This window comes from Geotrypetes seraphini, chromosome 11 (genome assembly GCF_902459505.1).
Source record: "Geotrypetes seraphini chromosome 11, aGeoSer1.1, whole genome shotgun sequence".
In the NCBI taxonomy this organism is placed as follows: domain Eukaryota; kingdom Metazoa; phylum Chordata; class Amphibia; order Gymnophiona; family Dermophiidae; genus Geotrypetes; species Geotrypetes seraphini.
In genome coordinates this window covers 117,605,133-117,617,644 of record NC_047094.1, presented here as the reverse complement: position 1 = coordinate 117,617,644, position 12,512 = coordinate 117,605,133, and the positions used below count along the sequence as shown (strand labels likewise).

Genomic DNA, 12,512 nt, shown 5'->3' with positions numbered 1-12,512 from the left:
CTTTAAGGCCTGCATCTCCCCCTGTAGGCCTGCCTGCCCGCCCCACCCCGAAGGACCGCTCACCCCCCCACCCACCACCCCGACATCCGGTTCTTCCCCTCTGGCCTCCCCGCACCATTTAGAGCAGTGTTCTTCAACCTTTTTACACCTATGGACCAGCGGAAATAAAATAATTATTTTGTGGACCGGCAAACTACTAAGACTGAAATTTTTTTGAAAACCATCACCACCCCGTCCCCACGAGCTAGGTCCCACAAACCATCTGATCCCATCTGCACAAGCCTCAAATAGTTATGATTTTATATTGAACATATTTTATTAAAGAATAAAAAGAAACAATATTCTATACAATTGTCATTTTATAAATACAAATAATACAGAGCAAAGATAAACAAAACCCATTTCCCCTCCCCTTCACATATATCTCCTCTACTATCAAGCAAACTGAATAAGCCAAATTATTACAGAAATTTGCTACACAAATATCATGTAACAGAATACCACAATCACACATGACAGGAATGGTATTAGGGGAGTGGAACTAGGGCAACTGCCCCCCCCCCATTTGGTCTGGCATCCATCATCTTCCTTCTGTTTCCCTCATGGTCTGGCATCTCTGTCTTTCCCTCCCCCCTGTGGTTTTTAGCATCTCTCTCTTCTCATTTCCTCCACTCAGATCTGATATCGTTCTCTGCTCTCTCTTCCCTTTTCTTCTCTTGTCTTCCTTCTCTATTTTCTGCCTCCATCTAAATTAAATTCTTTCTTACTATTTAGTCCTGTTTCCCTCTTTTCACTGTGTCTACCCACAGCTTGTCACCCCTTTCCATCACCCCTCCATTATCTTACTATTTTCTTCCCCCTTTATTTATCTCCTCCTTCCATCCAGTATGTGTTCTTTCCCCACTTCCATTCAGCATCTGCTCTCCCCTCTCAACTGACATCCATCTGCCTTCTGCTCTCTCTCCCTTCTTCACTTCCATCATCTGTCTCCTTCTCTCTCTCATCTCCTCCATTACATCATCTGCCCCTTCTCTCTCTTCCCCCCCCAACTTCCATCATCTTCCCCCCTTCCCCTCACCTTTGCGGGTCACTTTCTCTCCCCTGAGGGTGGCTCATGTCAGAGGGGAAGCTTTGGCCGAGCAGAACCACTTGCAAGGAACAGTGGAACTTACTTGATGTCATGCTGAGGCCCGTAGCCGTTTGAAGAAAAAAAAAGGGACCTGCAAAGGTGAGAGGAAGGGAGACCTCCAGGAAGCTGCTCTTTGCCCTCCTTCAGCGGCCCAAGAGTCTTTAGGCAAGCGGCAGCTCTGTGTGCTTTTAACTTCGGCACAGAGCTGCCCCTAAGCAGTAGTTTAGCGCGGTTTCATGAGGCAGCCTCGGGGCCTTTGTTATGCCGGCCCGCTTCGATGATGCGATATGGGCCGGCCTAGCAAAAGCCCCGAGGCTGCCTCATGAAACCGCGCTAAACTACTGCTTAGGGGCAGCTCTGTGCTGAAGTTAAAAGCACACAGAGCTGCAGCTGCAGGTCTGGAGGTGCGGAGACAAGGCAGGAGGCATACACGGTGGAAGGCAAGAGTCCCGGCGATGGCAGGAGTCCCAGCACAGCGACTGCAACGGGAAGTTGCAAGTCAGCTGATGCCGGCACCTTTCCTTGCGGCGCAGACCAGCAAGATTTTTTTGCGGACCGGCGGTTGAAGAACTGTGATTAAGAGTAGCGAAGCAGCCTGCAGCAAGATTGCGATGTCAACGATCTTGTGCTGCTTGTGCTGTCCTCCGCCGCGGACCCGCCACCCTCCTCTGACATCAGTGGAGGGGGCGGGACCGCGGCGGAGGAAACAGCATGAAGCAGCGCAAGATCGCTGGCATCGTGATCTTGCTGCAGGCTGCTTCGCTACTCTAAATGGTGCGGGGAGGCCAGAGGGGAAGAACTGGACGTCGGGGGGGGGGGAGGGAAACGGACGCCAGAGCACCCCCTCAGGGATTACATCCAGGGCGGACCGCCCCCCTCTTAGTTCGCCACTGCTAGCACCTAAATTATTACGTCTCTATCAAACATTTTTGGAGTCTCAGTCCAGCCAGGGCTCTTATATGGAGGCTACCATCTGTGCCTCTTATCCAGGACCTGGTCACCCCTTTGGCTTACTTGGGGGGGGGGGGCATTTGGAGTCAATTCGAATGATCCCTCAAATCCTATTTTATTTGCAAATGCTTCCCTTGTCATTTCCGCTCCATTTTTTTCAAATCTATTGATTCGCTTCTTAGCAAGTTTCTTTGGCAAAATAAGACTCATCGGATCTCTCTCAAAATCTTGAAAAAATCTCAGAAGGAAGGGAGGGGATTGGGTTTCCTGACTTCCCTAATTATGTTCAGGCTATCCTTCGTAGTGCTTGTTGGTGGTTTCAAGACCCACCTCCACGGTTTGCTTCTGTGTGGCTCTCCATTGAACAGAAGTTAGTCCACTCTCTCTTTGTAGTTAGCTTGGAGCTCCCCAACATCTGCTCCTTCAGCATAGTCCTATTTTAGCAGTAACAACCAGAGCTCGTCATGCTTTTGATGCGTTAGTGGATCATCCAATATGTTCTACCCGTTTAGTCCCCTTGTGGGGTAACTCTTATTTTATGGTCAATCATCATCCATTTTCTGGAAATTTTGGTGCTTAGGGGGCCTTAACACTTTGGGGGGCATTCTTGAACCTTCTGGTACCCGCTTGTTATCCTTTTTGGCTTTACAAGCAAAGTTTGGGATCCCCTCTACTGCTTTCTTTCAGTATTTACAACTCCATGCTTGAGTGTCTGCTCTGCAGAAGTTGATTCTTTCTTCTCCACCACACCCTGACTCAACTCTCACTAGTCTGTTGGAGGTAGGCTTACTGACTCTGCATGTAGTTTCTCAGTTGTACAAATTTCTCCTTTCCCATGTGCCACATGCCTCCTTAGTGATACAATTTATATGGGAGTTTGAACTGTATACAAAATTGTCTGCAGCTCAATGGTAATATTTCTAGTTGGTGGCTAATAAACCTTTGCACTCAGCATCCATTTTGCAAACTAAGTACTTCTTAATGCATACGGCTGTTTGGACTCCTGTAAAGTGTCAGAAATGTAATAATACTGTTTCTTCCTGATCCAAGATGGCTGCAGCTAAGACGTGCTGAGAAGTACGCACCCGAACAGCCTAAGCTCTTCTCTCCTTTTTTCTTCCTTGAGGCGTTTTGCGGCCGGATTTGCTTTCCGATGCCGAAGAGGAGAGGCAGGAGCGCAACTGGCGCCTCACAGCACTCCATGGTGCCGACTTTCGGCAACATAGAGGAGCTTTTGCGAAAGATGCAGGGAACTGTAATGACGCTGACGTCTGATGTTAGCCTGCTGAGGGTGCCTGGATTGAGCGAGACTGGGGCTGCCTCTCTTGGGCCCGATACCACCTTAAGCCCAGACGTTCGAGCACCACCCCCACAACCCCAGTCTACCAGCTCTCCGAATGGCGAAGAAACCCGAAGTTGGGGAAAGTACCCGCTATAGAGGCAGTGGAGATCACAGTAGAGAGCATAGAAGCAGAATCACCCCTTCAGGTGGTATCTGCGGAAGAAGCTGGAGTCGGATCAGCAATGGGAGGTGAATTGACCCAGACGGAACATGACCAGGGGAACTCTTCAGAGGGTGAGCATTTCTACACAAAACAAAAGTTTCCACAATGGGAGAAGCCCCCTCAGGTGACTTTGGACTCTCTATGGAATTTAATTGCTAATTTTTCTAAAACAATTAGCCCCAATTTCCAATATGTAGAGAATAAATTGATACAATACACTAAAGAGCTTAAGGGTTTAAAAGATCAGATGAGTTCAAAATCTTCTATTCAAAAGTTTGATCAAGATTAAAAAGTGTCTAAACAATTAAAAGAGACCCTGATTAAGGACAATGTGAACCTAAGAAGGAAATTAGAAATGTTGGAGAACAATTCTCGAAATAACAATTTGAGACTTATTAATTTTCCTAGATTACCTTTGGTAACTCCTAGGGAGATACTTAAGAGATATTTGGTAGAAGTACTACAAGTTCCGAAAGAAAATTTACCTCCATTCTCTCAGGTGTATTATCTACCAAATTTAAAAAAAATGGGCCTCAAGCACAGTTAAAACCAGGTCAAGCACAATTGAATGTGTCTGAAATTCTGGAAAAATTTGATAAGGACATGTTAAATCCTTCTACTTTGATATTAACAGTAGCTCTATCGATAGATAAAGCATGGTTATTGAGGCTTTTCTTTAAAAACAAACAGAAGAACTTTCTTGGATGCAAAATTCAAATGTTTCCTGATCTTTGTAGAGAGACTCAAAAATGTCGCCGAGAATTTCTTCTTTTGAGACCTGGGGTCATTTTATTGGGGGCTACATTTTACTTGAGACATCTTTGTAAGTGTATTATTTGCCACTGCTCATTTAAATATGTTTTCTTTGAGCCTCAACAGTTAACTGCTTTCTTGGCCCTGTCCTGAATGGAAGAGGGAAAACCAAAATCAAGTGCTCTATAGTTTAAAAAGTTACTCCTACCTCAGCACTATGTATAGCATATTCTAATAAGAATTATAATTTTCCTTAATTTCTCGCTTATGTGAAACCTTGGATCCCAATTATTTGAGGACTTGAGTTTTGTTAGTTAAAATATATTTTCTTTCCTTTTTTTGTTAAGAATTTCAAGGTGTAATTGTTTTATACATTTGAAACAGTAATGTTTATTCTGACAAACTTTCTGTACAAGTATATGCTTGGTATGTAAATTTGAAAATCTAAAAATAAATAATAAAAAAATATTATTTCTTCCTTATGTTGGACATGTAAGAATCAGCCTGGTACATTACAACATATGTTGTTTGTGTGTACAGCTATCACTCAGTATTGGCAAGATGTCTGGGACATTATTTCTCAGATCATAATTTGGACGTCTCCACTCTCTTATAAGCGGATTATTTGGAGATCTGCCTTGGTGGATCGGTCTTTCCCTTCAGAACTATATGATATCCTGCCCACGGTGGTGATTAAACTATATGATGCCCACGGTGGCGTTTAAAGTGGTGACGCAACAGTAGAAGAATACAGCTTTAGCATCTATTCACCAGTGGTGGAATTATGTCTGTATTATTGCTACCTATGAGTTTCATTTAGCCGATCACCTTTGGGATAAGACTAGATTTCTCTCTACATGGAATGCTGTACTCCTGTATTGTCATTTACCAAATCTTTCATAAAGGTTGCTCTACCTATTGTAGTATCGTTTTGTAAGCATCAGGTGTCTCTTTAGTTGGTGCGTTTTGCTTGATGCACATCTAGCAAGCTACCTAGTGAATACAAAATTTTGATGGTTATTCACCAAGCGATCTATGGGGTAGCACTGTGGTATCTAAAGCAAGTATTAAAACATTATACACATTCCCCCTCCCTATTTGCGGTTTCGATGTTCGCAGTTTTGATTATCCGCATTTTTTTCCCCCAGGCCCCCTCCAAGAATCGCTCATTGACATTAAAAAAAACAGCCCCGGGACTTGGAAGGAAGTGATCAGAGGCGGAGGGGGTGATCGGAGGTAGCATGGAGGTGATCGGAGCACAGACCTTACCTTGCAATCTTCCTACACTTTTGCCCCATGCACAGCCGTGCTGTGAGTTCCCAGCTCTGCATGGGGCAGGAGTGTAGGAAGATCACTCCTGCCCACGTCATTGCTAGACCACCAGGTAAGGTCCGGGGGTGGATCAAAGCCGGCCTAAAGTTATTCGCGGGCCAGCTCTGCCCCTAACCCCTGCGAATAAGGAGGGAGAAGTGTATACCATCTAGAATGTTAAGATCTGAATCTCTGGATTTTCTTCTTTGTGGATATTTTGGGGTCAATTCCGTTTGTTTTTTTTAAGATCTGAATCTGCCATGAGGCTATCAATAGAGGTGCTTGGTGAAATCCATTACAAGAAGACACAAGCAACAGCCATTTCTGTGGTGGGTCCTCTGAAATGGAATACTCTGCCAGGATGTTTGAGATTATGTAAGAACAAGATGTCTTTTAAGAAGCAATTAAAAACACATCTGTTTGTGAGAACTTTTTATTAGGTTAGATTCTATTTTACTGAAGTTTTACTAGTTTTAGTAAGTTAGATAACTGCAATGAGCCAATGTATCATGTTGTTTTGATTATGTGTGCTTACATGATTACTGTATTTTTTACTCCAAAAGACACATCCGACCATAAGATGCACCCCCTGTAGAGGAGGAAAACCCCAAGTAAAAAAAATTCTGCCCACCGCCCTGCTCTGTACCCTGTCCCCATCTGGTGATCTAGTGGTAGGGCAGGACAGGGTACAAGGCAGGTCTAGTGGTAGGCAGCCCTCCTGGGCAGATCTAGTGGCAGGCAGCCTGCCTCCCTCGAGTAATTCTAGTGGTAGGCAGCAGTAGGCAGTCCATCCGGTACCTTTTTTTTAATCTCAGTGGTGATTCTGGAACTTGGCTGCAAGACAGTATGGCTGGATGATTTTACTGCTCCTCCCTCATCAGCACAATTCAGCTAATTTGACAGCACAAGTGATCAAATTCACACACCAAAAGGGAAGAATCTGATTTGTGAAATCTTCTGCAGCTGATATGGCATCAGGAAGACAGTCTAAATTGGAAGCAGCATTTGTTGCAGGAGCCTCAGCTAAAAGGGCTAAACAAGATCCACCCACTCCTTCAAAGGTGTCATTACCTAAGGACACATCAGAATTGTTGGAACAAGTTATATCTGAGCTGAAAGCTATAAGGGAGACAATTCAGATTTATATCACTGAACTAAAGATATTAAAAGAAGAAGTTCAAAATCTTAGCCAGAAGTTACAGATAAGTGATGATAAAACTGTACAGTTGTAACACAGGGTTTCTTAAGAACATAAGAAATGCCTGCACCGGATCAGACCTGGGGTCCATCCAGTCCGGTGATCCGCACACGCGGAGGCTCAGCCAGGCATACCCTGGCAAATACATTAGTCACTTGTATCCCTCAATGTGTCCTGCAAGAAGATGTGCGTCCAATTTTCCCTTAAATCCTAGAATGGTGGTTTCCTCCACCATCTCTTTCGGGAGAGAGTTCCAGGCGTTCACCACTCGTTGTGTGAAGCAGAACTTTCTGACATTTGTCCTAGCCATGACCCCTTTCAGCTTCAGGCCATGACCTCTAGTCCGAGTCTGGGTTACTTTTGCCAATGTGAATAAGTTTGTTTCTTGTTCACCATCCTTTCCCCCTGCTGGTGAGTGAGCTTGCTCCATTTTGTTGATTCCTTTTAGCAATTTAAAAGTATCTATCAGATCCCCTCTCAGTCTTCTCTTCTCAAGGGTGAATAATCCCAGTTTTCTGAGGCGATCTTTGTAGCTCAAGTTCTCCATACCTTTTAATAGCTTCTTCGCTCGCCTCTGCACCCTCTCCAGCAGTGTTATATCCTTCTTCAGGTATGAAGACCAGTGTTGGACACAGTATTCCAAGTGTGGTCTGACCATTGCTCTATAAAGCGGCATTATGACCTCCCTTGATCTACTCGGGATTCCCTTCTTTATCATGCCTAACATCCTGTTAGCTTTCTTTGCCGCCGCTGCACATTGAGCCGATGGCTTCAGGGTCCTGTCTATCAGTACCCCCAGGTCTTTTTCTTGTTCACTCTTCCCCAATGTTATACCTAACAGTTTATACTCATGCTAACTTGTTTTTGCTGCCCAGGTGCATCACTTTGCATTTTTCTACATTAAAACTCATCTGCCAATTTTCTGCCCATCTCTCAAGTTGCTTCAAATCTCTCTGGAGTTCCTCGCTGTCTTTTTGTGACCTGATTGCCCGGCATAGCTTTGTGTCATCTGCAAACTTGATGATAACACTGGTCGTTTCTTCTTCCAGGTCATTTACAAAGATATTGAATAAGATAGGCCCAAGAACCGAGCCCTGAGGCACACCGCTAGTTACTTTCTTCCAGTCTGAGTACTTCCCATTGATGCCCACTCTCTGTCTTCTGTTTTCCAGCCATTTTCCTATCCATCTTAGTATATCCCCTTCTATTCCATGACTTTGTAGTTTTTTGAGAAGTCTCGCATGAGGTACTTTGTCGAACGCTTTCTGGAAGTCCAAGTATATCGACTTGTTTGTTCACTCCCTCGAAAAACTGAAGTAAATTTGTCAAACACGACTTCCCTTTCCTGAAGCCATGCTGACTACCTCTCAGCAGGTCATGGTTATCCAGATGCTGTACTATGCTGTCGTTAATAAAAGCCTCAACCATTTTCCCAGGGACCGATGTGAGACTCACAGGTCTATAGTTTCCCGGTTCTCCCCTTGATCCTTTTTTGAAGATTGGGATGACGTTCGCTATCTTCCAGTCTTCTGGTATCCGTCCGGTTCTAATTGACATGTTAGCGAGGGATTGCAGTAGTTCTCCGATTTCCACCTTTAGTTCCTTTAATACTCTCGGGTGAATTCCATCTGGGCCAGGGGATTTGTCACTTTTTAGTTTGTCAATCTGATAGTATATCTGGTCCAGATCTACCTTCACTGTGGTGAGGCTCTCCTCTATTTCCCCCTTGAAAACTTTCACTGTTTTGGGTATTGATGTGGCATCTTCCTTGGTAAAGACAGAAGCAAAGAAGGAATTTAATCTGTTTGTCCTCTTTGATGTATCCTTTTCTTCCTTGGTCGTCGAGAGGGCCCACTGTCTCCTTTGCAGGTTTCTTCCCTTTAACATATCTAAAAAAGGGTTTGAAGTTTTTGGCCTCTTGGGCTATCTTTTCCTCATAGGCCCTTTTGGCTTCTCTCACCTCCTTGTGGCACTTCTGGTCGTCTTTGTGACTGTTCCAAGCCTCGGTTGTTTTCACGCGTTTCCATTTTTTAAATGAGTCCTTCTTTTCCCTAACTGCATCCTTCATCTCTTTGGTTAGCCAAGCTGGTTCTCTTTTGGCTTTAGTTTTCCTTCCTTTGGCTATCTGCAGAATGTATAGATTCTGTGCTTCGGTGATAGTATTTTTTAGTAGGGACCATGCTTGCTCTACCGTTTCGATTTCGGCTATCCTTTTCTTGATCCATTTTCTTACCATGGCTCTCATGTTATCGTATCTTTCTTTTTTAAAGTTAAAGGTCGCTATGGAAGGCAGTTTGAATAAGCTTCACCTGAACATAAAGCAGTGGATCGCCTGACTAAAGAATTGGAGGAGATTAACAACAGAAGTCGGAGGAATAACATTACATTACTGGGGCTCCCAGAAGGGGTAGAGGGATCAGATGTTGTATCTTTTCTTGATGATTTATTACCTAAGTTGCTCTCCCTCAACTTGAAGCATCCTCTGGAAATAGAAAGAGCACATTGAATTCCATCCAGAGTCTCCAACAGTCAAAACAGTCCCAGGCCCATGATATTCAGGGTACTGCGTTTTAAACAAGCTATGGATATTTTGTCTACAGAGGTTGTTAAAATGGGAGGGAAACAAAAATCCTTCTCCTGCCTGATTTTGCTAAAGTCACAGCTGGCTTAAGAAAAAAGTTCCTGCTTCTCTGACCTCAGCTGAGACAAATGGGAACAAGATATGGGCTATTATATCCAGCGGTAATGAAAATAACCTTTAATAATAAAACCAGTCATTATGAGGAACCGACTAAACTACAGGACTTTATTAATCAGCATTTAGACCCAATGACATAGAGGGTAATATGAAAGGTAGATTCTGCTATCAATCTTTAATTCAACTTTGGATTTTATTTTAACTTTGGGGTGGTTTTTTTTTTTTTTTTTTTTTGCTGTCATGTAGTCTGGACATGAGGGGTTCCTTGTTAATTATATATGAATTAAACTTGGGCATGGATTCCTCTTTAGATTTGCGGTGAAATTGCTGTGGAGAAATTTGTGTGGATTTTGGTGTGGATTCAAACTGTTGTTCATTGGATAACATTGCGCTGGCGAGTTGAAGTTGTTCATTATAGCGCGAGAGGAAACTGTGGAGATTCCCTGCCTGGCCTCAAGAAGCTGCAGTGCCATATGGCTTCCCTGGATTGTTAATCTTTCACTTTACCACAGCAAGCACCAAAATTGCTTGAAAGAAGAGAGAGCTGGAAGACATAATAGGCCAAAAATTAAAGACCCCTGAATGTGAGCTAGAGTCCGTACTGGCCGCTTCTTTATAATAGCGATGTCTGCGAGCTCAGACTAGAACATTATCTAGATAGTGTTCTGGATAAAATACTGAATGTTGCTGCTACCAGGATAATTCTTGGAACTGTCCTGCATTATCCAAATAGTGCAGTGGCAGTCGATCATGATTTTCAATGGCACTCTCTGGATATTGCCAGTGAAAATCAGTGGATATACGCAGTCAGCAGGTGCTTTTATCTGTATAAATGCTTCTGAGTATCACATCTAAAGTGATATATTCAACAGCAAACAACTAGTAACTGAACTAGGATCTGAATATCTGTTCAGAATCCCCTAGCCTCTGTACAATTCCCCCCATTCAGCTCCCTTCTTTGCAAACACTAGATAAATGCATTGTTTTTGCAGACGCTGTTCTGCTTACCTTGTACTGTCAAATCTGTCTCCTGATTCTGTATAAAGAACGTGGCATTTGTTGTGTCTGGCAGATCCAGTAGTAGATCAGTTTGGTTTTCATGTATGTCCTGCATGGAGCTTCTGGCAATGCTCCTATCTTGGTTTGTGGTAGTCACTGAGGTGCTTAAGATTTTCATATCCATGTTTGTTTTAGGAACTTTTATACGACACTCTGTAAAATCTGATTGAAAAATTAGAGTAGAAAGTTCCTATTTAGATTTAAAGAGATTCAAAAGTGGCTTCTAAAACCACAAATTTGAATACATAACCCTAAGCTACATTGCTGGATGTGTAAAGTGGTTTTCTCATGATCAGATCTTAACATGTTAATGTGACTTTAAAATCCTCAACCCACTTTGACATATGAAAGGTGGCCTATCAAGCTTCATAAACCTTCATTACTAAGTTTAAAAGCTTCATACCAATACACGTAAATACACATCCCCCTATAAAAAATATATACTATGGTCAATGTCAGTGCACCCTCCCCCCTATCAAACTCAGTGCAAACTTACCACATATACCCATCTCCACATTCACTCATACTGCCTCAGTACAGAAAAGATGTTGCACAAGCAGTATGCACACTTCCCTACCACACATCAGAAGTGTACAGTCAAAGCAGTGAAGCAGTCATCATTAGTATGATAAGGACTTTGTCAGTAAGACTAGAGGGAAAGGTTTAATATTAAAGACTATACTGAACATACTTTTTGCAATGAAACATGCCTTCAGCTTCTGTACCCAGTCCTCAAATGCTATACCACAAACAGTTGTCCTTCGCAGCTTGAACCTATAAGATAAAATAAGAAGATCTGAACACATCTGATATCAGATATAGGGGGTCCTTTTACTAAGGCGCGCTAGCCGTTTTAGTGTGCGCTAAATGCTAACGCGTCCATTATAGCCTATGGACGTATTAGCGTTTAGCGCACTAATATTTAGTGCCTTAGTAAAAGGACTCCATAGTTAGAATATATCGATAATATAAAATTAAAAAGGAGGTTTTCCTTTAAGACAGGTAAAGGATAATAGTACCCATTCTGAATTTGGTTTAATTAAAGCTCAGTACCAACCCCCCAAAAAATTAGAGCTGATTTGATTAAAATTTAGTGCCTTAGTAAAAGGACTCCATAGTTAGAATATATCGATAATATAAAATTAAAAAGGAGGTTTTCCTTTAAGACAGGTAAAGGATAATAGTACCCATTCTGAATTTGGTTTAATTAAAGCTCAGTACCAACCCCCCAAAAAATTAGAGCTGATTTGATTAAAATTTTTAGTCACAATTAATCGTGTGATTACAAATAAAGAAAGCAAGCAGAGAAAATTTAAACTAACAATATTGTCTTTTTTAACCATAAGAACAGTTAAAATGCAATGATCCTGCTATTTGGGTTTTTGAGGACAAAGTCAAAGAGCAAAAAGTATCCCAAAGAATCCGCACTGAATCCAGCGAAGCAAGCAACAAAAGAAAACTGCGGATGTGATGTTCAAGATGCCAGTATTTATTCAGTCAATCAGATGATGCAAAATCTCATAATAACATAATAACTTAGGAGAGACTCTAACTGCATGGGTCAATGATTGGCTGAGTGGCAGACTTCAGAGGGTGATGGTTAACGGTACTTTCTCTGAGACATCGGAGGTGACCAGCGGGGTGCCACAGGGCTCGGTCTTGGGTCCGCTCCTCTTCAACATATTCATAGGAGATCTGACTCAAGGGCTTCAGGGTAAAGTAACATTATTCGCCGAAGACGCCAAACTATGTAATATGGTAAAATAGTCCTTCGCCTAAAAGCTGGATTCTGTAACCGGTGTATGTCAAAAACAACACCAGGTACAGAACCCCCCCACATACACACAACGATCCAGGCAGGAGGGTGCCCAAGCCCTCCTGCCATGTCGAACTGCAACACCCCCCCCC

The 12,512-nt window shown here is 43.0% G+C and overlaps 1 protein-coding gene across 4 annotated transcripts in view; it reads right to left on the bottom strand.

The window, feature by feature from the left end:
- The window catches only part of CXCL16 (C-X-C motif chemokine ligand 16), a 79,673-nt gene that overhangs the window by 29,207 nt on the left and 37,954 nt on the right, over positions 1 to 12,512 (bottom strand). For all 4 annotated transcript variants that reach the window (XM_033962776.1, XM_033962778.1, XM_033962779.1 and 1 more), the window contains 2 exons: positions 11,296 to 11,378; positions 10,554 to 10,766 (listed from right to left, as the gene is read on the bottom strand). In XM_033962776.1, the coding sequence (XP_033818667.1) occupies positions 10,554 to 10,766; positions 11,296 to 11,378 (296 nt within the window). The remainder of the gene's footprint in view (positions 1 to 10,553; positions 10,767 to 11,295; positions 11,379 to 12,512) is intronic.